At 49.0% G+C, this 27,622-nt stretch overlaps 1 protein-coding gene across 1 annotated transcript in view; it reads left to right on the forward strand.

The window, feature by feature from the left end:
- The first annotated feature begins 725 nt into the window (after positions 1-725).
- Positions 726-27,622, forward strand: part of LOC133359839 (receptor-type tyrosine-protein phosphatase beta-like) — a 34,545-nt gene continuing 7,648 nt past the window's right edge. Inside the window, exons 1-12 of the mRNA XM_061578390.1 lie at positions 726-1,286; positions 5,862-6,011; positions 7,064-7,271; positions 9,474-9,583; positions 10,859-10,964; positions 12,669-12,692; positions 15,591-15,647; positions 17,473-17,554; positions 20,562-20,652; positions 21,036-21,103; positions 21,887-22,021; positions 27,407-27,529. Coding sequence (XP_061434374.1) covers positions 902-1,286; positions 5,862-6,011; positions 7,064-7,271; positions 9,474-9,583; positions 10,859-10,964; positions 12,669-12,692; positions 15,591-15,647; positions 17,473-17,554; positions 20,562-20,652; positions 21,036-21,103; positions 21,887-22,021; positions 27,407-27,529 — 1,539 coding nt within the window. The 5' untranslated portion in view covers positions 726-901. The remainder of the gene's footprint in view (positions 1,287-5,861; positions 6,012-7,063; positions 7,272-9,473; positions 9,584-10,858; positions 10,965-12,668; positions 12,693-15,590; positions 15,648-17,472; positions 17,555-20,561; positions 20,653-21,035; positions 21,104-21,886; positions 22,022-27,406; positions 27,530-27,622) is intronic.

Below are 27,622 nucleotides of genomic sequence, written 5' to 3' on the forward strand. Positions count from 1 at the left end.
ATCGCTTTGATGTTGACATTTAAAACACTTATTAAATGTTTCCACAAATATTGACAACATTAAATAACGGAATTAATATGTCTTTAAGAATCGACAGCATATGAAGTAATTTCCAAGAATTATAATGAAAATCAATTTATAACATTTTTGACATGCGTTTTTCTGGATTTTGTTGTTGTTATTCTGTCTCTCACTGTTCAAATAAACCTACCATTAAAATTATAGACTTATCATTTCTTTGTCAATGGGCAAACATACAAAATCAGCAGGGGATCAAATACTTTTTTCCCTCACTGTATGTCATCAGTTTTTTACATCACTGATGACGTACACACGTACGCACCCTTTCCCTTCCCGATGGCGTAAAAACTGATGGCATAGTGCATACGTCATAAGTTTTGATGACGTAAATGTTTACTGATGTAGGTGTGTACGTCATCAGTTTTTACGTCATCGGAAGGGGAAAGGGTATAAGAATCAGGTTAAATCACGTGTGGCTGAAACGCCGGATTAGATCCCAAGATCTTGGCAACGTCAGCTCCGTGTCTGACCCCCGAACAAATTGTTCACTTCTCTATCAGTGTTCTTCACGGGGGAGTCATAGTCTTAGCACACGTCTGTTTTCATGACTTATTTTATTTTGGTGGCTGGATGGCTCAAAATAAATGTCTTGTTGATGTAATAAGATGTGAAATATCTCATGTAACATCATGCAAGAGCCTTAAGCATATGTCCCGAAGATATCAAAGACATGGGCCCAGGGTTACATCCTAAAGTTAATCTAATAAAGTACAAGATTCTGCAAGTATAATATTCACTGAACTTCAGAGCAGTTAATATTTTTGGGAATATATTTGATGACGACTGTGAGTATAGCAGTGCCATTTTTGTTTATTGTACAATGTTGATCATCATGGTTATATATCTCTATCCTTTTACAGATCCAGCACCTGTCGGTGCATTTAAATGTTTCCCGAATACGTCGACGAATATTTACTGCAATTGGTCTCTCCCCATTGGTGTATTTATGGATATTCTTTTGTGGGTGTCTGATAACTCTACTGTGGTGCAAAACATCAGCATTTTCAATGGCAAAGACCCCTCTATAAGCACATCTCCTGACAAGCAACCAAAAGTAAAATTACTGTTGAGCACAACAACCAATAAAACGTTCATCACAATTGAACAACTGAAGCCGAACACTCTTTACACGGTCAGCATCGCGGTCATTGCCGGATCTCTGCAAAGTCAAATCATTGAAAGCACTGCAAAGACTGACGTGACCGGTGAGTGAACGCGTCCATCTGTCGCAAATGCACATGCGGTAATCTGTGAGTAGAGGAATCTAGTGCAGCGAAACGTCGTGATTTTTATTTTTATTTTATTTTGATGTTTTACTTACGTGACTTAACCGAAAAAAACCTAAGAATATGAATCTTTGCAGTCACGAAAGCTTCAAATCTAGAATTGCAGCGAAGTCTCTTTGTAACATCTGTCAGAATACTTTTTGCAACAGATTATTTCGTACAACCCCCCCCCCCTGCCCCCCTGCCGGCGTAAATATGGCAAACAAATAACGTACAGTCTGTTCTCCTACAATGCGGTAGTAGTTGTGTTCCTGAAGAACAACCGCATTATGGAAAGATCGCGTTGTCTATATACCTAAAGACCTTAATCAGAAACTTTGTACGTCTTAAACATCTCTAGGGTACTTCCCGACAAGGTAGAAAGCTGAAATTCGGTTCACGGGTAGCTTTTAGGACACAACAACAGGGCGAACTCTGAAAATCCGAGATGTGTCATTTTAAGGCCCCCAAATCGCGATTGCAAGTGCCCCAGAAAAACACAGTTGTGCACGTGGTGTCATTCAGAAACCGTTCAAAATATAAGATTTCTGTTTGTTCGTTTAAGATATTTCGGATTCAAGCAGTTTTAAGCAAAAAAATCTGCATTTTATGATCTTCACGTCTGAATAATTAGAAAACGCTTAAAGATAGGAGCGATTCCCCTTGTAGACTATTACGTTAATTACTTTTAGTTCTTGCAAATAAAAAAAAGAACGGAATCTTTTAATTGAGTGCTTTTTGATGGGTACGTCTTTAAAAATAATAATTTGATTAAGATTGTCAACACTTTTTATATTCGTTTGTTGTTGGAAAAATACCACATTTTTGAAGTAGTTAAACGGTCTGATCGTAGGTCAATGTGCAATTAATATAAAAAAATATGTTTTTGTAAAAAATCACCTCAGGTTCACTATTATATTTATTAAAAAGTTTGCTTGGCGAAGACAGCCCCTTCATGAACTCGTAATAAACAATGTATAATATAGGAGGTTAGTTTAACACGTAGGCTTTCGCGACCAATGTTATTCATAATCAACGTTTTCGGGTTTAGATCGCGTTATTTATAAATGTGTCGTAACCCTCCACCACCCGACACGGCCAATCAGTAAAAAAGTGTCACGTTGACAAAAGACAAATAGTTCACTGCTTTAGCCCACCGGTGTGTTGAAGCCACAACATTTAGAATTTGAGTACGACGTTTCGCTGGTAATTGCATCCAGCATCATCGGGCAAGGTGAGGCTCTGCTGTGTCTCCCGTCCTTATATAGAGCAGCAGCAGCGTGACATCATCATTAACTCATCAACTCATCAGGTGCAAAGATTCAAGGGGGGAGTGATTGTAATTATATACTAGATTAGTAATCAGGCTATTGTTACGATGCGAGTTGTAGATTAGTAATCATTTGAAATTGTTTGGAATGTGTTTTATTGTGATTATGCTACATTAGTAATCAGTGTTTGTTTCCCTTATAAGGGATTGTAATGCATCTTATTTAATAATACGCTTCCAGGCCGCACTAAGCCTGTAGCTGTCTGAGCGATTAAAGTTATTTCTGTTTCTCTCAATTTCAATCGATTCTCTAATTAGTCTTTGCCAGTAGTAACTAGTTTTACACAACACGTGCTATGCGAGACGCAGGCCGAACCAAGATCAAAGCACGTGGGTAGCGTCTAGAAGCATCCAGCAGCATCTCGACGCCTTGCGCGATGACAATGACGACGCTACGCCGGGGCAGCCTGTTACGATCACTTGTTCCTACTCGCGCGCACGACGTGGTTCCGTTCGCTCGATCGTGTTGCATCCAATTTGCACCCGCGTTGTAGACAAATGTGTCCCCCTCCCCCAACGCGCTCATTGCGGTGTCTCCAATTGGCGTTACGAAAACAACACGCGGCGTTTATGGGAGAACTGACTCTACAAACTTCTTCGTGTTCACGTGTACCTCTCAACTGAATGGTGCAACTAGCGATTCGTTTTGATTGAAAGCTTTCGTGACTGCAGGGATTAATCTTCTTGGTTCTTTCTGTAAAGTCACGTAGAAGGGAAATTATAAAATAATTAAAATAAAACATAATAAAATAAAAATTATCACGACGTTTCGGCCACAACACAAGCAGCCGTCCTCAGCTGAAGAAACAGAGCTGTCTTTCCGACAGCTCTGTTTCTTCACCTGTTTTATTTTTTATAATTTTATTATTTCTCTTCTACGTGACTCTACCGAAAGAACCAAGAAGATAGCGATTCGTTCTTCGGGTTTAGGTCGTGTGGGTGCAATGCCAATCAAGAGATATGCCCCCCTCCTCCAACCGACCCGGCCACAGAGATCGAGTCATCACGTGGACAAATATGCCAGTTAATAATATACATATTTTTGGGTTAGGATCATGTAAATATAAATGTGTCGTTAAACCTGCCACCACCCGACACAGCCAATAAATAGTGTTTGTCACGTAAACAGAACGTACCAATTCGTCACTAGTACAGCACAACAGTTACAATCCGAGTCCAACATTTCGCCAGTAATTACAACTAGCTTCGTCAGGCGATGGCCAGATTTGTGGTAAAAAATCTTCCTGTTTCGTTTCTTATATGCCAGTTATACCTCAGAACCTTTACTTAGACTGGAGGAATCCGATGAGCCATGCAGCTCTTTTTCACCAATGTCTAGTAGGGGGCACGGGGATCAGCAAGTCACAAACTGCACAACCTACACGATCAAAACCCAAACAACTAATTACGGATCGCAACAATAGTCGTGAAAGCTTACATATCGTAATTTAGATGTTCTGGCGAGATGTTAACTTACCTCACCTCGTATAGGGAGGTCGTCGGTTCGATCGCGACCCTGACGCCTGTATATATTTGCATGTTCTCCCTGTGGCCGCGTGGATTTTTCTCCGGGTCCTCCGGGTTTTCCCCTTTCAACATTTAGAAAACATGCGTTTTAGAGTATTTGGCTGCTATAAATGTCCACGTGATGATCCTTTGTGTGATTGCCAGGTCGCTTCTGAAAAAGAGCTATGCAGCTTTCAGTGGGCCTTACCTGGTAACTAGGTGGGGAGGGGCTGGTCACCCCGTGGTGCCCTTATAAAACTACTACTCATGCCGACTTGTGCCCGCCCTCACAGTCGGGCATATTTGCGGAATACACCATGCCGCCGTTGACCCTGGCCATTGACCGAGCAACCCAACGTTCCTATCAGCTCCCTCCGCAGGAGGAATGTGTTTGTTAGACTGCGGGAGGAATCCGATCAGCTACAATGCTCTTTTGTCACAGATGCCCAGTCGGGGCACAGGGTCAGAACGTTACAACAACAAACACAATACACACAAACGCGATAGGAGTGCAAAATTAAAGGGAAGGTAAGCAAATCTCTAAAAAACACATATATATTTTCAGCAGGCAAAGCCCACTGAGCTATTAGCTTATTTTTCAGACGTGACCTGGCATTCACAAATGATGGCGCAACGCAGCCACTTAATCATCGTCATCACGTTGGAAATACTATAGCAGCGTGGGCACACTCCCACTTATTTTCCCCCCAAGACCTACATCGGAGAGTCAACCAAAGCGCCCTCGTAAAGGGGGCTCTCCAGAGCTACGTCGAGTCTGTGACGTTCCTGCAAAAGCGGTGGGCACGGGCAAAGTGCTCGCAGGGTTGCAGCGTGACCCTCTGACCTCACCCGCTTATCCGGTGGATGTGCGTGTGCGGGGAGCGGTAGTGGGAGCGGTCATCGTGCCGCGATGCGAACCGGCGACCCGAGCTTCGATTCCCCGCTCACGAGCACCAGCAACCGAGTGGCGCTTACCTGAATCGCTTCTGGGCCTCCCCTAGATCGACTCGGCCTCAAACGAGTACCTGGGGTGTTTTCTTACACATTGCCACACGACGGGAGACAAATGCGGGCGGGCTTGGTGCTGCCCACCCACCCCCTTGTGTGCCACAGTGCTGGCCTTCATCGGTGCTGCTACTCGATAACGTCACTTGCTCCAACAGTCTGTTAAGGCTACGCAGGGGATCTTTGTCCCCCGCAGAAGGCTGCGGTCCATCAAGACCAAAACCTCACGTCATAAAAACAGTTTTTTCCCATCCGCTGTTGGCCTCCTCAACAAGGCCAAGGGCTTAAAATGACTTTTAGACTTAAAATGACTGTTACACTTCCTATAACATTTTATCTACATAATTACACCGTTCCATACTTACAACGTGTAATTTTATTTGTATTTTTGTATTTTAAGATTGTTTAATACGGCTAATTAACATTTTACATTTCGCATTTTATAAGGTCTACTTATTCATAATTTTAAAGATTTTAGCCCTTTAGTATTACTTATACTTTGTAACGTTAGTATAGTTAGAGTGTATACCTTTTATATAAGTTAAGATTCCTACTTGTTCAATGTATGCACCGTCCCGCCATAGTGAATTCCTTGTCTGTGCAAACTTACATGGCGATTAAAACCGTTTCTGGTTCTGATTCTGCGTATGTCTGACCGCTGTGGCCGCGTGCAGCTCCGCCAGACATTCCGGAGTCGGTGAAGGTCGACTCGGTGCCGAACACAGTGACCTCGAACAGCCTGACCTTGTCCTTCAGCTGCAGCTGGTTCGCCACCACCAACGGCGACCTCAAGTACTTCACGGTCATCGTCAAGGAGTCCGCGGGTACGTGGGCAGGAAAGACGATAACTAATGAAGCTATGTTCTATTTTAGCAGGTAACGCCCACCGAGCTGTGTAGCTCTCTTTCAGAAGCGGCCTGGCCACAAATGATAGCTCGACGACGTGGCCGATGTCGTCGTCTTCATCATCATCACGTGGAAATGTATAGTGGCCAAAGTACTCGAAACGCGTCACGTTGATTCTAAATTTGGAGATTAAAACCCGAAGACCTGGAGACAAATCCGTTCACCTTTGAATCTTGGAACGTTCAAGCGACTTGTGGTTCATCTCACTTAGAGAGGTCTAGTAGCAAGCGCCGTTGTTTTTCAAGGCATCGTTACTCACCGCAGAGAAGCGTAGCCACACGACCGCCGCCACTGTATGATAGCCGGCGTCAAAAATGTGCCACGTGCCCTGCCCTGGGGGGAGCCTCGGTACCGGTAACATTATCTTTATGTTTTTCTTCCTGTTTAGTTTTGACGATGTACGCGCACATGTTTAGTCGGAACGGAATTGGAAGAATGGGAAACGTTTAATATTGATAGGAGCCATGTAAATGGAGGACGTTCTGTATTGCTGTTTATATATTTTATGGGGCAACCACGGGAAATTTGACAAATCTCATACCTCAATACAACTGCGGGTGTTAAGGTATTCAAACACCAAACAGATACCTTTTGCATGGCGTCACTTCTGCATTACCCACACGAAGTACTTGTGGCAAAACGTGCAAACAAACATGGCTCTGATAATGTTTGATGCATTGCCTTGGAAACTGATCGGCCTACACCAGAGACAGCAGCAGCCTTCTTCCCAGCCTTGTCTCCGCACCGGCGTTCGACCAGAGAACATCGCCAAATGCGAACAGTAATCACAAAGACAATGCAAGCGTTGGAGCATTTATAGCTCGGGTTGAGCCGGTTACTTTATTGCCAGCAAAGGGCAAAAACGTATTCTTTATTTCGGATACTGGTAAGCAAAAAAAAAAAGAAGGGTCCCGTAAGATAAATCCCCACCTCGCCACACCGGATGGCTGACGCGTCCCTTCGCTTGCAGAGACGACCACCGATAAGCCCGAGAATAAATGGCCACTGAGCAAGTATTCGGACTACGTGAGCGGCACAACGAAGGTGTACCAGGTGGACGACCGCGTCTACCCCGCCGACTGCAAAAGCCCGAGCGCCACCGTGCAGGTCAAAGTCGGCACCGGCGCCACCAAGGGCGGCTTCGACGACGGTGCGCTGAAGCCGAACACGAAGTACAGGTGCGTTGTCTGAGAAAGTTCTCCTTGTCGTTATCACGATACATATATACGGTGGCGGCTCCTGCAAAATCTCTCAGGGGGGGCAAATGTCTGGATGATTGATAAGGATAAGGTCCACCCATGCAATGGAAAAATTAACAGCTTAAGCATGTAAAGGCAACTTCACTTCTTTAATATTAATGAAAAATAAAGTGACTCTTACAATACATCTTGTTTGTTTCTATACTCACTATTATTACAATCCACTCAGTTTCTTTTATTAAAGATTCCACTAGGTGGCGACAAATAATATTGTTGACTGAAACGTGCTTACGTATGATGACGTAAGCACGTTAGTGCGAGCCCTCCCGGAAGCCATAGAGAATGCATTGGAGCGCCCGCCGTTCGAAAAAAAACATCTTTGAATGTAAGTCTATGGGTACACTCTGGGCGATTATCAGCCAGAGTGAAATCGCCCAAAAAGAGGCGGTACTTTACAGAACGTGACATGACGCTGATTGGACTATATCCAGAGGCACAGTAACGGCTAGCGTAACTCTGTGGTTGAATGACATTGGTGGTGCGTCGCCCAATCGCCCTAATGAAGAAACCGCCCCTGCATATATATATTTTTACACATCTCTTTGCGTTGGTGCTCCGTGAGGCCACGCGTGGTGACGGGGCTACTGCACCGTCCGACACCGTTGGTGTCCGCCCGGTTGCTCGCCAAGCTGCATTGGCTTCCAGTTGCCGAGCGAATATATACGGCGGCGTTGTTGTAAGGCCATCGCACTCGTTGCACTAGGCCATGAAGGAGGCTGTCTCTGGTGTAGTATAATCGCTTTCAACGCGTTTTCAGTAGAACTCCTGTTAACGAGCACCCCCTGTTAACGACTGATCGCTTAAGAACGGGCCTCCATAGAGCCCAATGTGTAGTGTATAGTATTGTAGTGTATAGCAGTGTAGTGTATAGCAGTGTATAGTAGTGTAGTGTATAGCTGTGTTTTGTATAGTGTAGTTTAGTGCCTTTACAGAGCCCAATGTGTTCTCTTACCGGCCATTTCCCTCCTAACGATGGGCTGTTGTAGGTGCAGTAAATATGAATGAATGCATTAATGAAGCTGGGTGTAATTACTGGTGAAACGTCGTACTCAGATTGTAAATGTTGTGGCTTGGCTCTCCAACACACCGGTGTGACTACCCTTACTAGTTGGCTGTGTCGGGTGGTGGCGGGTTTTAATGACACATTTATATATTTACACGATCTAACCCAAAAAAACCTCTATTATGGATGAGATTGGTCGCGAAATCTTACGTGTTAAAATGTGTGTATAATATTGTTGGTTATTTTTACAAATACATTGTTTAAATATTATAAAGAAACTTTTTTTTAACCCTCTAACGTGCATTTCCTTTAGTGGCTTAATGACAAAATCACTTAACGACCGGGCTTTGTGGAAACCAATTGGCGTCATTAAGAGGAGGGGTTTCTACTGTAATGTCAAAGCATGTTAGTTTGCATGTTTCACCAAAAGCATGATGCGTGGCGACTGCAGACTTGATGATGCCTCTGGAATAGGTGTGTGGGAGTCTATTTGGGCGTTCAAACATCTTAACACCTTTTTATTTCGCCAGGAAAGGGGTTGAAGCCCATACCTTATTGGTCACCCCGTGCCCTTTATAAATATCAACGTTCATCCGATACACTACACTATACACTGTTATACACGACACTATACACTACTTTACACTACACTATACACTACACTAAAATATACTTGCCAACTCCTTATCAGTACCCTACCTTATTACTATCAATTCAGACCTTGTTGGTCACCCCGTGCCCCTTATAAATCTCAATGTTCATCCTACACAGTCCCATCACACGGGAGAAACACAAACAAGCAGACACATAAAAAAAAGTGTTTGCCCATATTGAAACGGCTCTATGCCGTATGGATCTGAAAACTCAATTTTCCCTGTACAAGAATACGGGGTAAACCGTGTGGGTTTGATATTGTGTGTTGAAGCCCCTTCGTATATTTTTTTATTTACTGTAACGAAATCAGAATATGAACGCGACAGCACAGCTACGTGGGCCGATCAGGCGCCCTGTCGCGCGGCGTGGAATTTCTCAATGGAAACCCTCCTTGGCGCCGTGCTGTCCTGCCTTTTCACGCGACCTCCCCCTCCCAAACCCCTCCATTCTTCCTGGTGGCACAGGTTCAGTTTCCGTGCGTACACGTTCATCCCGGGCACACGCTCCGTCCGCGCTGGGAACCAAGCCTTCTTCGCGGACACTTTCTTCTCTCTGCCGATCTTGACCTTGGTCGGTGAGTACTATAAACTTATTTTTTTTTACCAGAAAAGGTCCACTGAGGGCTATGCAGCCCTTTTTCAGAAGCGACCGTGCTATTGCTAAATAATAGCTCAATGAAGTGGCTTATCGTCACCAATATCATCGTGTGGACGTTCGTAGCAGCAGCCAAACACTTTGAACGCGTGACGTCGATTCTAAATGTGGAGGGCAGAAACCGGAGGACTCGGAGGAGAATCCACGCGACCACGGAGAGAACACACAAACTCTGAAGTTATGTATGTTGAACTTCTTTCTCACCGTACGTAGCTAAATGTGCTAATCGGAGGTGCGGGGGAAGGAAAACCAACTAATCACTAAAGAGCAGTTCAAATAAAGTGAGTTCGTCAATCTAGACGATGATTTAAAAGTGCACGGCTTCAGTGGCTTCCTAATATCAGAAAAAAGAGCGTTCCAGACGGCCGCAGGCGTCAGGGTCCGGATCAAACCCACGACCTCCTGCATACCAGGCGAGGTAGTTAACATGTCGGGAGATGTGATGCTGCGACCCACCCCATGGAGCATGGCCTCTTGCCAGCTTCCGATTGCTGAACGAATACAAATGAACAGCAATCACTCGCTGATCTCATTGAGGACCGGTCGTCATCCTCGCAGCAGCAGCAGCGGCTTCTGGCTCAGCCGCCAAACAAAGATGGTGGTCGCTGCATCGCGCAACGCTGTCAGATTTCCTTCTGCGGCCGTCTGGAACGCTTTTTCCTTCCGAAATTAGGAAGCCACTTTTAAATCATCATCTATATTGACGAACTCATTTATTTTTAACTGCTTGTTGTTGTTCTTGTTGTCTTTCAGTTTGTTGTACTTTCCTTCCGCACCTCCGATTACCGCGGTTGGCCTAGTGTGGTGTAAAATAACTTCAATATACACACGTAGACACGGCGCAGCGCTACGGAGCCCAGCGACCCGAGTTCGAGTCCCACTCGCGACCAGCAACAGTGGCGAACATTCGAACCGGCCCTGGGCCCTCCCCTAGGTCGCTTTAGCAAAAAATGAGTGCCCTGGTGCGGTGCGCAGTAAACATCGCCACTGTCTGCGGCTGACGATGCTGCGTGGGTGACTATGATGACGATGACGAAGATCATGACACGCGTGGTATTAACCAGGGCAGCCGCGGGGCTCGAACCGCGGACCTCTGCAAGAGAGAGTGGAAGAACGCTATCACTCAGCTGTTGTCCTCCCACACTGGGCGATCCCTTCTGTGCCCCCCCCCCCCCACTGCCCCCCACTCCCATAGGCCCCACAGACAGCGGCGCGGTGGCAGGCGGAGTGATTGGAGGGTTGCTGGGCGGAGTGGCGTTAGCCGCTGGGGGCTTCTTCCTCTACAAGAAGCGGAACCAGCTGTACGTGTGGGTGGTTGGGGGGAGAACGCAACGCACATACACACGCACACACAAAGACACACAATAACAACAAGAACCGCCATTCGCCACTAGGTGGTGGTGATGTCACCACGACGCTTGTGCCAGGCCATGTGCACCTTGAGGCCACGCGAAGTGTCGAACGCCAGCTGGCAGGTCACGGGGCAGACCCAGGTGCCACGGGTCGACTGACTGAGATGACTGGCAGATGCACCACCTGTGCCCCCTACTGTGCCAACTTGCTGTGCTTTAGTCACCCGGCGCTCCGCTCATTGTTGTGAGAGTCACTCCTCCGCCCTCTGTTGTTGTTGGAGGGCCACTGCCTCCAACTGCCCCGTAGCGCCCTTCACGAGCCTCCACTGAGGCCAATCTTGACACCGCTGGTACCAGTCATCGGCAAGACCACTCAGCTCCACGTCCTCCTGTACCACATCACTCCATCTCTTCTCCAGCCCGTGCTGCGCCCGTTTAGTCCCCTCGATCCGACCGAACAAAACCTGTTTAGGCATTCGGTGGCTGGGCATGCGGGCTACATGACCCAGCAACACACATGCACACACACACGCACACACAAAGACAAGGATCTCTCCCCTGTGGCCTTAGCGGGCTGCGGGGGCAAGTGCCGTTCGTGGTAGTGAGTTGCAGCGGCACCCAAGAAGGCTGGCAAAGACGCACGAGGCGAGTGGGTGGCCAGCACGACGTTCCCGGTCGCCTTTGTCTCCCCGGTGGCGATGTTCACTACACACTGCACTGGGTTCTCATTTGAGGCTGAGTCGGCCTAGGGGAGGCCCAGGACCGGTTCAGGTAATCGGCGGCCGCGTTGGCCGTGAGTGGGATTCAAACTCTGGTCGACTGATACACAGCGCAGTGCGCTAACCGATACATGATCAGGGAATGCACACAAAGACATAAACACACATTTTACACTTACATGCACAGACATACACGCACAACAACAACAACGTAAGTGGCGGTAACATCACCGCAGCGCTTGTGCCACGTGACATGTGAAAGGCTCGCCGTTGGCAGGAGGAGGTCAGGTATTATGAGCTGACTGCTGTGCCAGGCTGGGTGCAGGAGTTCACGGGACAGACCCAGCAGGTGCCATGGGTTGACTGCTGTGCCAGGCTAGGTGCAGGAGGTCACGGGACCTACCCAGGCGCCATGGGTTTACTGCTGTGTCAGGCTAGGTGCAGGAGGTCACGGGACAGACACAGCAGGTGCCATGGGTTGACTGCTGTGTCAGGCTAGGTGCAGGAGGTCACGGGACAGACCCAGCAGGTGCCATGGGTTGACTGCTGTGTCAGGCTAGGTGCAGGAGGTCACGGGACAGACACAGCAGGTGCCATGGGTTGGCTGCTGTGCCAGGCTGGGTGCAGGAGGTCACGGGACAGACACAGCAGGTGCCATGGGTTGACTGCTGTGCCAGGCTGGGTGCAGGAGGTCACGGGACAGACACAGCAGGTGCCATGGGTCGACTGCTGTGTCAGGCTGGGTGCAGAAGGTCACGGGACAGACACAGCACGTGCCATGGGTTGACTGACCGAGATGGCTGGCAGACGCACCACCACCTGTGCCCCACCCCTCACCCCCGCCCGCGACTGTGCCAAGTCGCTGCGCTTCCATCGTCGGTTATTAAGGAGACGCTAATGTTGGCGCGGGGTCTTCGTCTCTCTCTCTTCACAGGCAGAAGGGATCAAAGTCAAACAGGTAAATGGTGTCCCCGCCCCCACCTCCTGCCTGCCACTGCAACACAGAGGTCGCAAACGGGTTTTGATTCCTTACCCATACCCGTACCCAGCTGCACCAGGGTCGCAAACGGGTACCCATATTGTTTGTTGTTGTCACATTGTGACCCTTTGTGCCCCTCTACTGGGCGTCTGTGGGAAAAAAGAGCTTTACAGCTCATCGGATTCCTCGAGTCTAGATTCATCATTACGCTTTTTTAATTTGTATTCTTTAAAAAAAATAATTTAACGTATTTTTTAATTTTTCTGATCTTTGTATATCTTTCGAATCACGGCGCAAATCCATTAGGAAATTTCAGTGAGCGTTCCGCATCGTAATGATGGTGAAGCATTCCACGTTGTAACAATGGTGAAGCGTTCCACGTTGTAACAATGGTGAAGCGTTCCGCATTGTAACAATGGTGAAGCGTTCCATGTTGTAACAATGGTGAAGCGTTCCGCATTGTAACAATGGTGAAGCGTTCCACGTTGTAACAATGGTGAAGCGTTCCGCATTGTAACAACAGTGAAGCGTTCTGCATTGTAACAACAGTGAAGCGTTCCGCGTTGTAACAATGGTGAAGCGTTCCGCGTTGTAACAATGGTGAAGCGTTCCGTGTTGTAACAACAGTGAAGCGTTCTGCATTGTAACAATGGTCAAGCGTTCCATGTTGTAACAATGGTGAAGCGTTCCGCGTTGTAACAATGGTGAAGCGTTCCGCGTTGTAACAATGGTCAAGCGTTCCGCGTTGTAACAATGGTCAAGCGTTCCGCGTTGTAACAATGGTGAAGCATTCCGCGTTGTAACAATGGTGAAGCGTTCCGCGTTGTAACAATGGTCAAGCGTTCCACGTTGTACAATGGTGAAGCGTTCCACGTTGTAACAATGGTGAAGCATTCCGCGTTGTAACAATGGTGAAGCATTCCGCGTGGTAACAATGGTCAAGCGTTCCACGTTGTACAATGGTGAAGCGTTCCTCGTTGTAACAATGGTGAAGCGTTCTGCGTTGTAACAATGGTGAAGCATTTCACGTTGTAACAATGGTGAAGCGTTCCGCGTTGTAACAATGGTGAAGCGTTCCATGTTGTAACAATGGTGAAGTGTTCCGCGTTGTAACAATGGTGAAGCGTTCCACGTTGTAACAATGGTGAAGCGTTCCACGTTGGAACAATGGTGAAGCGTTCCGCGTTGTAACAATGGTGAAGCGTTCCATGTTGTAACAATGGTGAAGTGTTTTGCGTTGTAACAATGGTAAAGCGTTCTACGTTGTAACAATGGTGAAGCGTTCCGCGTTGTAACAATTGTGAAGCGTTCCGCGTTGTAACAATGGTGAAGCGTTCCGCGTTGTAACAATGGTGAAGCGTTCCGCGTTGTAACAATGGTGAAGCGTTCCACGTTGTAACAATAGTGAAGCGTTCTATGTTGTAACAACGGTGAAGCATACCACGTTGTAACAATGGTGAAGCGTTCCGCGTTGTAACAATGGTGAAGCGTTCCATGTTGTAACAATGGTGAAGTGTTTTGCGTTGTAACAATGGTGAAGCGTTCTACGTTGTAACAATGGTGAAGCGTTCCGCGTTGTAACAATAGTGAAGCGTTCCACGTTGTAACAATGGTGAAGCGTTCCACGTTGTAACAATGGTGAAGTGTTCCGCGTTGTAACAATGGTGAAGCGTTCCGCATTGTAACAATGGTGAAGCATTCTGCGTTCTAACAATGGTGAAGCGTTCTGCGTTGTAACAATGGTGAAGCATTCCACGTTGTAACAATGTTGAAGCGTTCCACGTTGTAACAATGGTGAAGCGTTCCGCGTTGTAACAATGGTGAAGCATTCCACGTTGTAACAATGGTGAAGCGTTCCACGTTGTAACAATGGTGAAGCGTTCCACATTGTAACAATGGTGAAGCGTTCCGTGTTGTAACAATGGTGAAGCATTCCAAGTTGTAACAATGGTGAAGCATTCCGCGTTGTAACAATGGTGAAGCGTTCCGCGTTGTAACAATGGTGAAGCATTCCGCGTTGTAACAATGGTGAAGCATTCCACGTTGTAACAATGGTGAAGCATTCCACGTTGTAACAATGGTGAAGCATTCCACGTTGTAACAATGGTGAAGCATTCCGCGTTGTAACAATGGTGAAGCGTTCCGCATTGTAACAATGGTGAAGCATTCCACGTTGTAACAATGGTGAAGCATTCCACGTTGTAACAATGGTGAAGCGTTCCGCGTTGTAATGATGGTGAAGCATTCCGCATTGTAACAACGATGAAGCGTTTCGCGTTGTAATGATGGTGAATCATTCCGCATTATAACAACGTTGGGTATTCCGTGTTATAACAACGGCGAGTGTTCCACATTATAACAATTATTGGTCAACCCTTAGAAATCTCAACGTTCATCCTACAAAGTCCCATCATTACAAGGGAGAAACAGAAACAAGTAGACACAAATTATTTTGCCTTTATTGAAACGGCTAAAATTCCGTATGGACCTGAAAACTCAATTTCCCTCGTACAAGAATACGGGGTAAGACCGTATGGGTTTAGACGGATATATTGCGATGCCACCGTTAACTGGGGGACCGCTCTCTTTCACTTATGCACGTACATATATTGATAGATTCCAAATGCGCTTTGCAGCTGTGCCCACCCCACCACCCGTTCCCAACCATTGCATTGAATTTTGTCGCGCGCGCACGCTTGCAGAACGTAGCCTCTTTGTTTCACTTGTGCTTGTCTAAAAGCCTACCCCACCTACCCCCCCCGTGCGTTTGCCGCGGCTACCACCGAATTTCCTTCTACCCGAGTGTAACGCCGCCACCACCGCCACTGCCTTCGCTGCCTCCCCCTCCGCTTCCCCCTCTGACTTGTATCGTCGCAGGAATGGAATATCGTCATTGCGGGCCAGCAGACTCCAACCGGCACCCTATAAACCCAGGTGAGACCTCCACAGCCTTGCCACAAGGCACAAACAAGGCACAAAGACAAAGAATACCCCCCCCTTCCCCCCGGAGTAGCCTTAACGGGACCGTTGAGGCAAGCGCTGTTCGTCGTGAGTGCCAGCACCTACGAAGGCCGGCGCTCTGGCACGCGATGGGGTTGGTGGGTGGCTGGCAACGCGCCCGCCCGGCCTTCTTTGTCTCTGCCAGCTGCGATATTTACTACACATCACACTGGGTACTGACTTGAGGCTGAGTCGACCTAGAGGGGAGGCCCAGGACCGGTTCCGATGATTGTCGCCGGTGTTGGCCTCGAGCGGGCATCGAGCTCGGGTCGCCGGGGTCGTAGCGCAGCGCTAAACGCGATGCAGCCTGCCAAACGCACGCGCACGCACACACAACACACGGTGCACGAATGTAAGCAAGCAAAATGAATGAAAGGCGAAAGGAAGGGGGAAAAAAAGACGTCAATTCTCGAGCGCGCCGCACAATCCGCTGCAAGAGCGGTGGCTGCTGTACGGGGCAGAGATTGGCTGCGACCAGAGGTCGCAAACGGGTTTTGATTCCTTACCCGTACCCTGTACCCGGCCGCATCAGGCTCGCAAATGGGTACCCGTACCCGGCCGGGTATGGGTAGCCGTTCCCTACCCGTACCCTACCCGAAATGAGTGACAAACGGCTACTCACCAGTGACTCACGGCCTACCCGTACCCGGCCGCACCAGGGTCGCAAACGGCTACCCGTACCCGTACCCGGTCGGGTACGGGTAGCCGGGTATCGGGTAGGGTACGGGTGTCGGGTACCCGGTTGCGACCTCTGGCTGCGACCGCGCTGGCAGCGTGGAGACGCAGCGATCGGCAAAGGCTGCATCTGTTTTGCCCGACGGATTCTGCCTTCAAACTTTTTGGCATTGCGACGCTCGATTGCGGTCCAAGAATTAAAATAATGAACGCAACAAGCTCAGACGTCGCCAATGTGCGAGCCCTCCCCCGGTTCTACGCGGAGCGCGGATTTCGTCTCCGGGTCCTCCTCCGGTTTTTCCCCTCCACGTTCAGAATCGACGTCTCTGCGTGTATCAGAGCATTTGGCTGCTGCTGCTGCAAATGTCCACGTGACGATGGTGATGATGATATCGGCCATTTTGTTAAAGCTGTCATGACGTGTGGCCCGGTCGCTTCTGAAAAAGAGCTATGTAGCTCAGTGGGTCTTACCTGGTAAAAACAAATAGAGTTTATTAGTCTGGGTGGGTGGGTGAGAGACTGTCTGAGTGAGTGAGTGAGTGGATGGGTGATTGGGTGAGTGAGTGGAAGGGTGAGTTAGAGGTGAGTGAGTGATTGGGTGTTGTGAGTGAGTGGGTGAGTGAGTGGATGGGCGATTGGGTGAGTGAGTGGAAGGGTGAGTTAGAGGATGTGTCAGGGAGTTAGTTGATGGGTTAGTGAGAGAGTGGGTGAGTGCGAGTGAGTGGGTGTGTGAGTGAGTGGGAGAGTGAATGGATGGGTGATTGGATGAGTGAGTGCATGGGTGAGTGAGTTAGTGAAAGAATGTGTCAGTTGATGGGTGAATAAGAGAGTGTGCGAGTGAGTGGGTGAGAGTGCATGAATGGTTGGGTGATTGGGTGAGTGAGTGAGTTGATGGGTGTGCGGTTGAGAGAATGGGTGAGTGGATGACAGAGTGAGAGTGAGTGAGTGTTGGCCGTGATTTTCCTTACGCTGAGTCCCAAGTAGTTCAGAGGTGAGGTGCTCACGAACGGCACTTGCTCCTCCGATGGTGTATTAAGGGCTCCACAAGAGAGTGTGGAGTAGTGATCTTTGTTTTTTGTCACAGCCCTGTGTTCGCCACTCAGTTCGAGACTCACGTGAAGGAGCTGAGCCAAGATTCCAACTACTTATACTCCTTGGAATTCGAGGTGGGTAGGTCGTTACGCGAGCGGAAGAACCACAGATACGGCCGTACACATTGTGTTCAGCCGCCACACTGCAGGTCACAACAACACACACACTCACCCGCTCAGCCACTCACCACACTGCAGGTCACAACAACACACACACTCACCCGCTCAGCCACTCACCACACTGCAGGTCACAACAACTCACCCGCTCAGCCACTCACCACACTGCAGGTCACAACAACACACACACTCACCCGCTCAGCCACTCACCACACTGCAGGTCACAACAACTCACCCGCTCAGCCACTCACCACACTGCAGGTCACAACAACACATACACTCACCCGCTCAGCCACTCACCACACTGCAGGTCACAACAACACACACACTCACCCGCTCAGCCACTCACCACACTGCAGGTCACAGCAACCCACACACTCACCCGCTCAGCCACTCACCACACTGCAGGACACAGCAACACACACACTCACCCGCTCAGCCACTCACCACACTGCAGGTCACAACAACACACACTCACCCGCTCAGCCACTCACCACACTGCAGGTCACAACAAGACACACACTCACCCGCTCAGCCACTCACCACACTGCAGGTCACAGCAACACACACACTCACCCGCTCAGCCACTCACCACACTGCAGGTCACAGCAACACACACACTCACCCGCTCAGCCACTCACCACACTGCAGGTCACAACAAGACACACACTCACCCGCTCAGCCACTCACCACACTGCAGGTCACAGCAACACACACACTCGCCCGCTCAGCCACTCACCACACTGCAGGTCACAGCAACACACACACTCACCCGCTCAGCCACTCACCACACTGCAGGTCACAACAAGACACACACTCACCCGCTCAGCCACTCACCACACTGCAGGTCACAACAACACACACACTCACCCGCTCAGCCGCTCACCACACTGCAGGTCACAACAACTCACCCGCTCAGCCACTCACCACACTGCAAGTCACAACAACACACACACTCACCCGCTCAGCCGCTCACCACACTGCAGGTCACAACAACTCACCCGCTCAGCCACTCACCACACTGCAGGTCACAACAACACACACACTCACCCGCTCAGCCACTCACCACACTGCAGGTCACAACAACTCACCCGCTCAGCCACTCACCATACTGCAGGTCACAACAACACACACACTCACCCGCTCAGCCACTCACCACACTGCAGGTCACAACAACTCACCCGCTCAGCCACTCACCACACTGCAGGTCACAACAACACACACACTCACCCGCTCAGCCACTCACCACACTGCAGGTCACAACAACTCACCCGCTCAGCCACTCACCACACTGCAGGTCACAGCAACCCACACACTCACCCGCTCAGCCACTCACCACACTGCAGGACACAGCAACACACACACTCACCTACTCAGCCACTCACCACACTGCAGGTCACAACAACTCACCCGCTCAGCCACTCACCACACTGCAGGTCACAGCAACACACACACTCGCCCGCTCAGCCACTCACCACACTGCAGGTCACAGCAACACACACACTCACCCGCTCAGCCACTAACCACACTGCAGGTCACAACAACACACACACTCACCCGCTCAGCCACTCACCATACTGGAGGTCACAACAACACACACACTCACCCGCTCAGCCACTCACCACACTGCAGGTCACAACAACTCACCCGCTCAGCCACTCGCCGCACTGCAGGTCACAACAACATACACACTCACCCGCTCAGTCACTCACCATACTGCAGGTCACAACAACACACACACTCACCCACTCAGCCACTCACCACACTGCAGGTCACAACACACACACTCACCCGCTCAGCCACTCACCACACTGCAGGTCACAACAACTCACCCGCTCAGCCACTCACCACACTGCAGGTCACAACAACATACACACTCACCCGCTCAGCCACTTACTCACCCGCTCAGCCACCCACCACACCGCAGGTCACAACAACACACTCAGCTACACACTCACTAACCCAGCCACTCTCAACACACCGCAGGCCACGACATTTGCGTCTCTCTGCTTCTTAGCTCCCGCCGCTCCACCTTGGAATCCCCTCCCATTGTCGCCGCTCTTCCCAAATCCTTTTGCTCACCCTCGCCCAAATGATGAAACGCATTTAAAGTTATTCATCGATCACGACTTGGCGCATCGGTGGAGCGCACGCAGCAGCGGCGGCATCGCCCCCTGCGACTGCAAACGCTTGGCAGGGTCCTCCTAAAAAAGAGTCTCGAGACTCCGACGAGGTTCTCCTGGCTTCATGAAAGAGCAGAATAAGGGGCGCCGCGGTGGCTAGGAGATGTTAACTCCCTCGCCTGGTATGCGGGAGGTTGGGGGTTCGATCCCGACCCCTGACGCCTGCTGCTGTATATTTGGAATTTGCGTCTCTCATCATCATCATCATCATCACTGTGGCTCGGAGATGTTAAATACCTCGCCTGGTATGCAGGAGGTCGTGGGTTTGATCTTGACGCCTGCTGCTATACATTTGGAGTTTGCGTCTCTCTCATCATCATCATCATCACTGTGGCTCGGATATGTTAAATACCTCGCCTGGTATGCGGTAGTTGGGGGTTCGATCCCGACCCTAACGCCTGCTGCTGTACATTTGGAGTTTGCTTCTCTCTCATCATCATCATCATCACGGTGGCTCGGAGATGTTAACTACCTCGCCTGGTATGCGGGAGGTTGGGGGTTCGATCCCGACCCTGACGCCTGCTGCTGTATATTTGGAGTTTGCGTCTCTCATCATCATCATGGTGGCTAGGAGATGTTAACTACCTCACCTGGTATGCGGGAGGTTGGGGGTTCGATCCCGACCCTGACGCCTGCTGCTGTTATAGTCTGTCGCCGGGTACAGGAAGGTGTGGAGCACCACTACTCAACACGCTGCCGCCGTGACCCTCAGAGGGACAAGCGGACTGAGAAATGAATGAACGAATGAACGATAACAAATGCACAATGCACGTCTCCCACAGCACCTGAAGGAGAAGGGAAAAAATCAGTCGAAGGACATGGCCCGATTGCCGCAGAACGCTCCCAAGAACCGCTACGCCAACATCTTGCCGTGTGAGTCTTCCTTGCGCACTCCACGTCCGCTCACCGCGTCGCCATCGCGTGGCTCTCGAACGCTCCTCGCGTCCGATGATGGGAAGCCACTGGTGAGCTATTTACGGCGCACTTTGGAATCATCGTCTAGGGTTGACAAGCTCATTCTCGTTGCGACTGCTTCTTGTGCGTGTTAGTTTGGTTGGCTACAGTTTTAAATGGAGATGATTTAAAGGTGCATAGCTCCCAGCGGCTTCTTAATATCGAAAGGACGAGGCCCACAGAGTTCCAGAGGCTCATATAGAACCATAGAGACCCACGGAACCCCACGGAGACTAATAGAGACACCTTAGTCATTTGTATCTATGTATGTTAAACCTCCCTCCCTCCCCTCCCTCCCCCAGACGATCACAACCTCGTTCCACTCAACAAGAGTGGGGGGTCCAACTACATCAACGCAAGCTTCATCTCCGTGAGTCAGCAGTCCGACCGGTGTCCACTCAACCCCTACCGGGTTGAGGAGGCTACAAACTTCACTGGAATGCGATGGAAATGGATTCATCATCATCATCATCAGTGGCAGTGCTCTATTATTAGTGTAGGGCGCCATAGACTCATACAAAGACCCAACAGACCTACACGGAGACCTACAGGCTGGTATTGGTGGTTATGAGGTTATGGCGCTTTAATGATGCTGCTGCAGTTCTTCCTGAAGTGACACTGATGGTTTGATGATGATGGTGGTGACGATGATGATAACGTCGATGGTGATGAGGATGATAGGATATTTATCATGTTATTTTTCTGCCTCTTAAAGACATTTGTTATTGATGATTATGGTCAATCACAATAGTGATGACAATAACAATAGTGATGGCAACAATACTCGTGACAATGATGACGACGATGGCCATGATGACGATGACAATGACAGTACTGATGATGACTATGATGATGACGATGACCATGATGATGATGACCATGATGACTATAACCATGACGATGACCATAACCATGATGACTATGACCATGATGATGATCATGATGATGACAATGATGATGACAGTACTGATGATGACTATGATGATGACGATGACCATGATGATGATGACCATGATGATGATGATGACTATGATGATGACGATGACCATGATAATGATGATCATGATGACTATGACCATGACCATGATGACAATGATGATGACAGCACTCATGATGACGATGACCATGATGACGATGATCATCCTCTGCTCAGGGCTACAGCCGCACGCGCGAGTACATCGCCACGCAGGGCCCCAAGGAGGACACGGTGGCTGACCTCTGGCAAATGGTGTGGGAGCAGAACGTGTACACCATCGTCATGCTCACCGGCGTCATGGAAGGAGGACGGGTGAGAGAGCGAGCGAGAGAGAGCGTGCAAGAGAGAGAGAGAGTGCGAGAGAGATCAAGAGAGAGTGAGAGAGAGTGAGAGAGAGAGTGTTGTATATGTTGGGTATGAAAATTTGTTATGTTGTATGCGTGCGTGGGTGAAATTATTATGTTGTATATGTGGGTTATGGATATTCAGTGGAAATAATAATAATTAAATGAAATTTGGCCAAATGTGTAATTATCCGGAAATATGTTAATTTATGTAATTACGCACATTTTAATTATGCCAATTCGAGAGGTAATCGTATTAATTATGCGAGTGGGTGTAATTATGATAACGCAAGTCGTTATGATAACCAGACCCCGGTTCACCCCGTTATCGCTTTAACATTTACTGAGTATGTATTAGTGTGTTTATTAAGGTCACCAAGTTCAAATCTCAACGCAGAAGCAGATCTTATGCATAGATTTCAGGAAAGAATCACACAACCACTTCTGTATTGATCAATTTATTACTAATTCAACCTTAACTATGATATAGTATGCGAACTCTCAATCCCTGAACGTCAAAACGGCATCAATACAGTATCATCAACGATTGTCTGATTTCACTTTGACAACGGCACATGGATCCCGCATAACGCGATGGTTGTTAGTGAGAGAGAGAGTCGTTAAAACATGCAAATACTATGCTAAGAAAACCTTAACGTTAATGAATGATTATACTCAATATTGTTCACGCAGTACCGCACTCCTTATTGATCATACGCAACCCTTATCACGTTGTTAGCACCTTGGGTCACGGAACAGTTGAATATTCTGTAGAGGATGCGAGTACGTGCGGCGATTATGACTGAAAGATACTTGAAAGATTATACGGCGATAAAAAAAAAAACACAATCAAAAACAGTTATTATTCTTAAAGGCACCAATCTCAACAGATACATTGGCAGGTTATCTCAGAACGGCTCGGAGTAAGGGCCTGCGACGGTGCTCCTTTCCGAAGATTGTTATCTTATACCAAGTTTACTAATTGGGGACCAGATCACCTGATAAGGATCCGGTGGGCCACCACTCCCCACGTGAGCGTGGCTCGGCGGAAGGAGGTGCCAAGAATCAGTTCGTATTGATGGATCTGTTGGGAATTTATGCGATTAAGAGTACAGCCCACTAAATATTAAAGATAAAAATTAAGAATACTCTTATAAACGACGGAGGGCTATCCTTCGGTCTCGTTGTGATGCTTTCCAGCCACGGATGGCTTATGGGTTCGAGTGTTTTTGAGTGGTAAGAGTTGTCTTGAATAGTCAGTGTTCGGAGTCGATTCTTTATGTCAAACAGACGCCTGGTGGTCGTGTGGTGAGGGGGCGGTGCGCGTCATACGTATCAGGCGCTCCCCTGTCACCGTGGTGAATTGGCTCGGATGGCTGTTGATACGCTGTCGCAGTTCGGAACCCGGTCGGTAGGTGGCGCCCACAACTCGCTCGTAGCGTGCAGCGCTGGATCGTCGCCAAGTCGCGACGCTCACCACCGGCGGCAGCGGAGATCTCCGGCGGCAGCAGAGATTGACGAGCTGAAGATGAGTCGAGCCGACCCGCTGGTCGCAGCTCGCTCCTGAGTCGACCCTCCCGGTCGAGCTCGCTCCTGGGTCGACCCGCTGGTCGCCCTCGCTCCTGAGTCGACTCTCTGGTCGCACTCCTGAGTGGACCCGCTCTGGTCGCACTCGTTCCTGAGTCGACCCTCCCGGTCGAGCTTCTGAGTGGACCCTCCCGTCGCACTCGTTCCTGAGTCGACCCTCCCGGTCGAGCTTCTGAGTGGACCCTCCCGTCGCACTGGTTTCCAATGCTCAGGATCCTTTACTTTATGCCGAAAATTCCCCCTGGATCCCGCCCACAAGGCGGGGCTTCTTCCGATTTTTGCTGTGTCAGGATCTGTCCGTAGGCAGGTGTGTCCATGTGTCTGTCCGTATGTCCGTGTGTCCTTGTGTGCATCACTGACGGTATATTCGTTGTCACACTCCCTCCATAAAACCCACGAGCAAACAATCAGATGTTACAAATTGCCTCGAAGTCGTCTCTCTGTCTGGGTGCAATATTATCTCTTGTCTGGCCGTCTTCATGACCCAAAACACAGACGTTACAAATCGTCTCATAGGCGTCTTTGTTCGTGTTGCACAACCTGGAGGGAGGGGCAACACTCTCTCCGACCCGGCGCACAAAGAAATGGTTAAAAAGTTTTAAGTTAACATTTGTCCCTTACTATTTCACAGTTATGATTCTGTATGTAACCTAAGGTCTGTCGTTTCCCATCGTGGTGCCCGACCCAAGTGTAGGTGTTTCCCCGAGCGTACACACACTCCTATCCCGCGCTGCGGGGATACAAAGACGGCCGGGATCTCCCTTTCTCTCCGACCCTGGGTTTAACATCGTTGTTTTTTTTTATTATGTATTATATTCGACCTGGTTGTGATTCATCCCGTTATCCTGGCTTTTCCATAAGTTTTACTTTGTCATTTCATGCATATACTTATTACTATTAATTTATTTCCGATATCTTAGGTTAAGGGGTAAGTTTCTTGATCCTAGGAATTCGTATTCCTTGGTGCCTGGATGGTTATATAAGCGGAATATAGTTTACGGTGAATAGCGTTAACATTGATGTTATGTGCGATATTATGTATTGTGATGTCTTTAACTTAACTTGTTTGTCAGGGCTTTACTGACACGAAGTTGCATTCCATAGCCCGCAGTCTTTGCCCCACCCTATCTCTGCTCGCCGTTGTTGTTGCCTGCCGTTAATTCAAGGCCTCATTAATTTCCGTCCCTCCTGAGTAGGTGAGGGCGGTTGAACCTTGGAGTCAGTTCTGGTTTTTGTCTGCCTGCTTCTTCTTGTGTCCCCTGACCCCGGGAGTTATTATTCTACTTTATGGCCTGTCGAAGCCCCACTCGCTGTTGCTGGGCTGGTGTTGTTCCCGGCTTTTGCTTACGTTTGCAGTTCGCCGTGCTCTTGATTTCCTTCCCTCTTCAACCTTATATTGACTATTCGCTCCTGTCTGGGTGCGATTCAATTTTGACTTAGGAAGGTTCTGATTGTCATATGCTTCGGGTCGAATTGTATAGAAAGTATTGAAGTATGGAAATAACATTTCATATTGACTTAATAATGGTGATGGTTCAGTAGGCGTAACTTGTGGCCTGGTTTAATTGGAGTGGGTGTGAATATCGATAACTTTAGCCTACCCTGTTGTTAAATTCCGACTTTAACGTTACTTTAATAGCAATACAGAATAATTGAGCTTTTTGTCTTAACTAGGCGAATGCGAACTTCTGGTGACCCCGCAGCCTTGTTGTTCAGCTGGGTCTGCCTCCTTGAGAGATATACACCACTCTTATTCTCGTCTCACTGTGGTCATCCAACCTTCTGCTCTGGGAGTGTTATTCTTACTTTCAGGTCAAAGGCCCCCTCACGTTCAGACGTGCAGGGTTGTTTACATCAGCCCCCCCCCTGTGCACGTGTTCTAACTAGCTCGGAATCCCTGAACACACAATCAGTGATGATTCCTGGCTTTCTGTGGTTGTGATTTAGACAAAGGCGCCTCTGTTTCTTCCATTGCCTTTGAGTCGACACTGCCCTATTATTTGCCCATGTGCTGAGGTCATAGAATTCGTTTTGACTTCAGTAATATTAACATTCAGTATTGGATTAGCAAATGGGCAATGGTTCATTTATGTAGCTCGCAGCCTGGTCTCCAATTTGAGCGAGCGCGAGGATCGGTAATTTAGCCTACTCTGTTGTTGAATTTCGAATTTTGACGTTACTTTAAAACCATGCAGGATGGTTGGGCTTTTTGCCTTAACTATGTCTGGCTGACACTCCCACTGTCTCTGCCGCCTGCACGGGTGACATGTGCCCGTTCATCAGGCCTTATCTTTCCTTGAAGCAAGGTTGCAAATTCTGCCATCCTAGCCCTCCTCCAGTTCATTACTTAACAACACCTGGTGTTTTGCAGTTTGCTGCGCTTGGTGTGTTTCAATCATTAAAAAAAACAAGTAAAAAGATAATATATAAAAATCATCAAATATTATTAATCTCAATTATGGAAGAAGGGTTAGGATACAACAAGAGTAAGCAAGAGAGAGAGAGTGAGCAAGTGAGCAAGAGAGCACGATAGAGAGAGTGAGCACGAGAGCGTGAGAGAGAGTGAGAGAGAGCGAGAGAGAGTGAGAGAGAGAGAGCGTGCGTGAGAGAGTAAGCAAGAGAGACAGCGAACAAGAGAGTGAGCAAGATAGAGAGTGTGAGAGAGCGAGAGAGACCTTTTGACTTTCTAAATCACTTTGATTGCCAAAGCACTGGAGCCAATTGCGAGACAAAGTCATATCGATCACACCGTCACGTCGCAAAACCACGACCCGCGCGAAACACAATCGGCGCGTCGTCGCCGCCACGCTCGTTAGAACGCAAAACGCAGAACGCCATCCGCACAGGTGTAGAGGTCTTGACCGGCCCCCCCTCACCCCCCCCCCCGCACCGCCGCCATTTAAAGAACCACGGGCGCGCGTCGCCCGCAATCGGAGCCGCGCGCTTTGAGCGCGTCCCCCGAACATTGTCGCCGCTCAGCAGACGTCGGTGTCGCCCTGCAGCTGAGAGGAGGTTGCTCGATGATGCCGCAGGGGGAGGTGGGGAGGGGGGTGGGGGCGGCTGCTGCTGTTTGCGAGCACCTGTTTAGGCTCGCCTGGGCGGGGTCAGAGGTCACAGGCGAACGGACCGCCAACAGCCGAGAATCTCAGGATTTCAGGGAGCTCGTGATCAATAAAGGGGTTCTCTCGTGTGGTTAGCCAGAGTCTCAGCCGTGTCACCAGTGACTCGCGCGGAGAGATGTAGGTTCACAGACCTGCACAGAGACTCATAGACATGCGTAGTGACCCACGGACTTGGATAGGGCCCCATAGACATACGGAGAGACCCATAGACCTACATAGACTGATTGGTGATTAAATTGGTTTCTCATGCGTAGTGTGTTGAGGGTCTCAGCCTGGTCACCAGTGACTCACATGGAGACCCATAGACTCACATGGAGACCAATAGACTCACATGGAGATCTATAGACTCACACGTAGATCCATAGACTCATACGGAGACCCGTAGACTCACAGGGAGACCCGTAGACTCACACAAGGACCCCTAGACTCACACAGAGACCCGTAGACTCACACACAGACCTGTAGACTCACAACGAGACCCACAGACTCACGCGGAGACCCACAGCCTCACGCGGAGACCCATAAACTCATAAAGTCACCATTGACGCCAAATACAACTGTGACCGTGACATTAAATTATCTTTGCTCCGCCCATCTCTCCCCCCCCCCCCGCCTACCCCCAACTCCCACATTCCACACGGCAGGAGAAATGCGCCAAGTACTGGCAGGACGACATGGAGCCCCATTTTCAGGGTGACCTGGTGCTGCGGAAGGTGTCCGAGACCGTTCTGGACGACTGGACAATACGCAACCTCCAGATCTACTCGGTGCGCGGTGCAATCGCGCACGCAGTCAGCGACACGCGCACACACACACACACACACCGGGGTACACACGCGACTGGGGTACACACATACTCT

The sequence above is a fragment of the Lethenteron reissneri genome, chromosome 66 (assembly GCF_015708825.2).
Source record: "Lethenteron reissneri isolate LAM-NWPU_2019-01 chromosome 66, ASM1570882v1, whole genome shotgun sequence".
Taxonomy (NCBI): Eukaryota; Metazoa; Chordata; class Hyperoartia; order Petromyzontiformes; family Petromyzontidae; genus Lethenteron; species Lethenteron reissneri.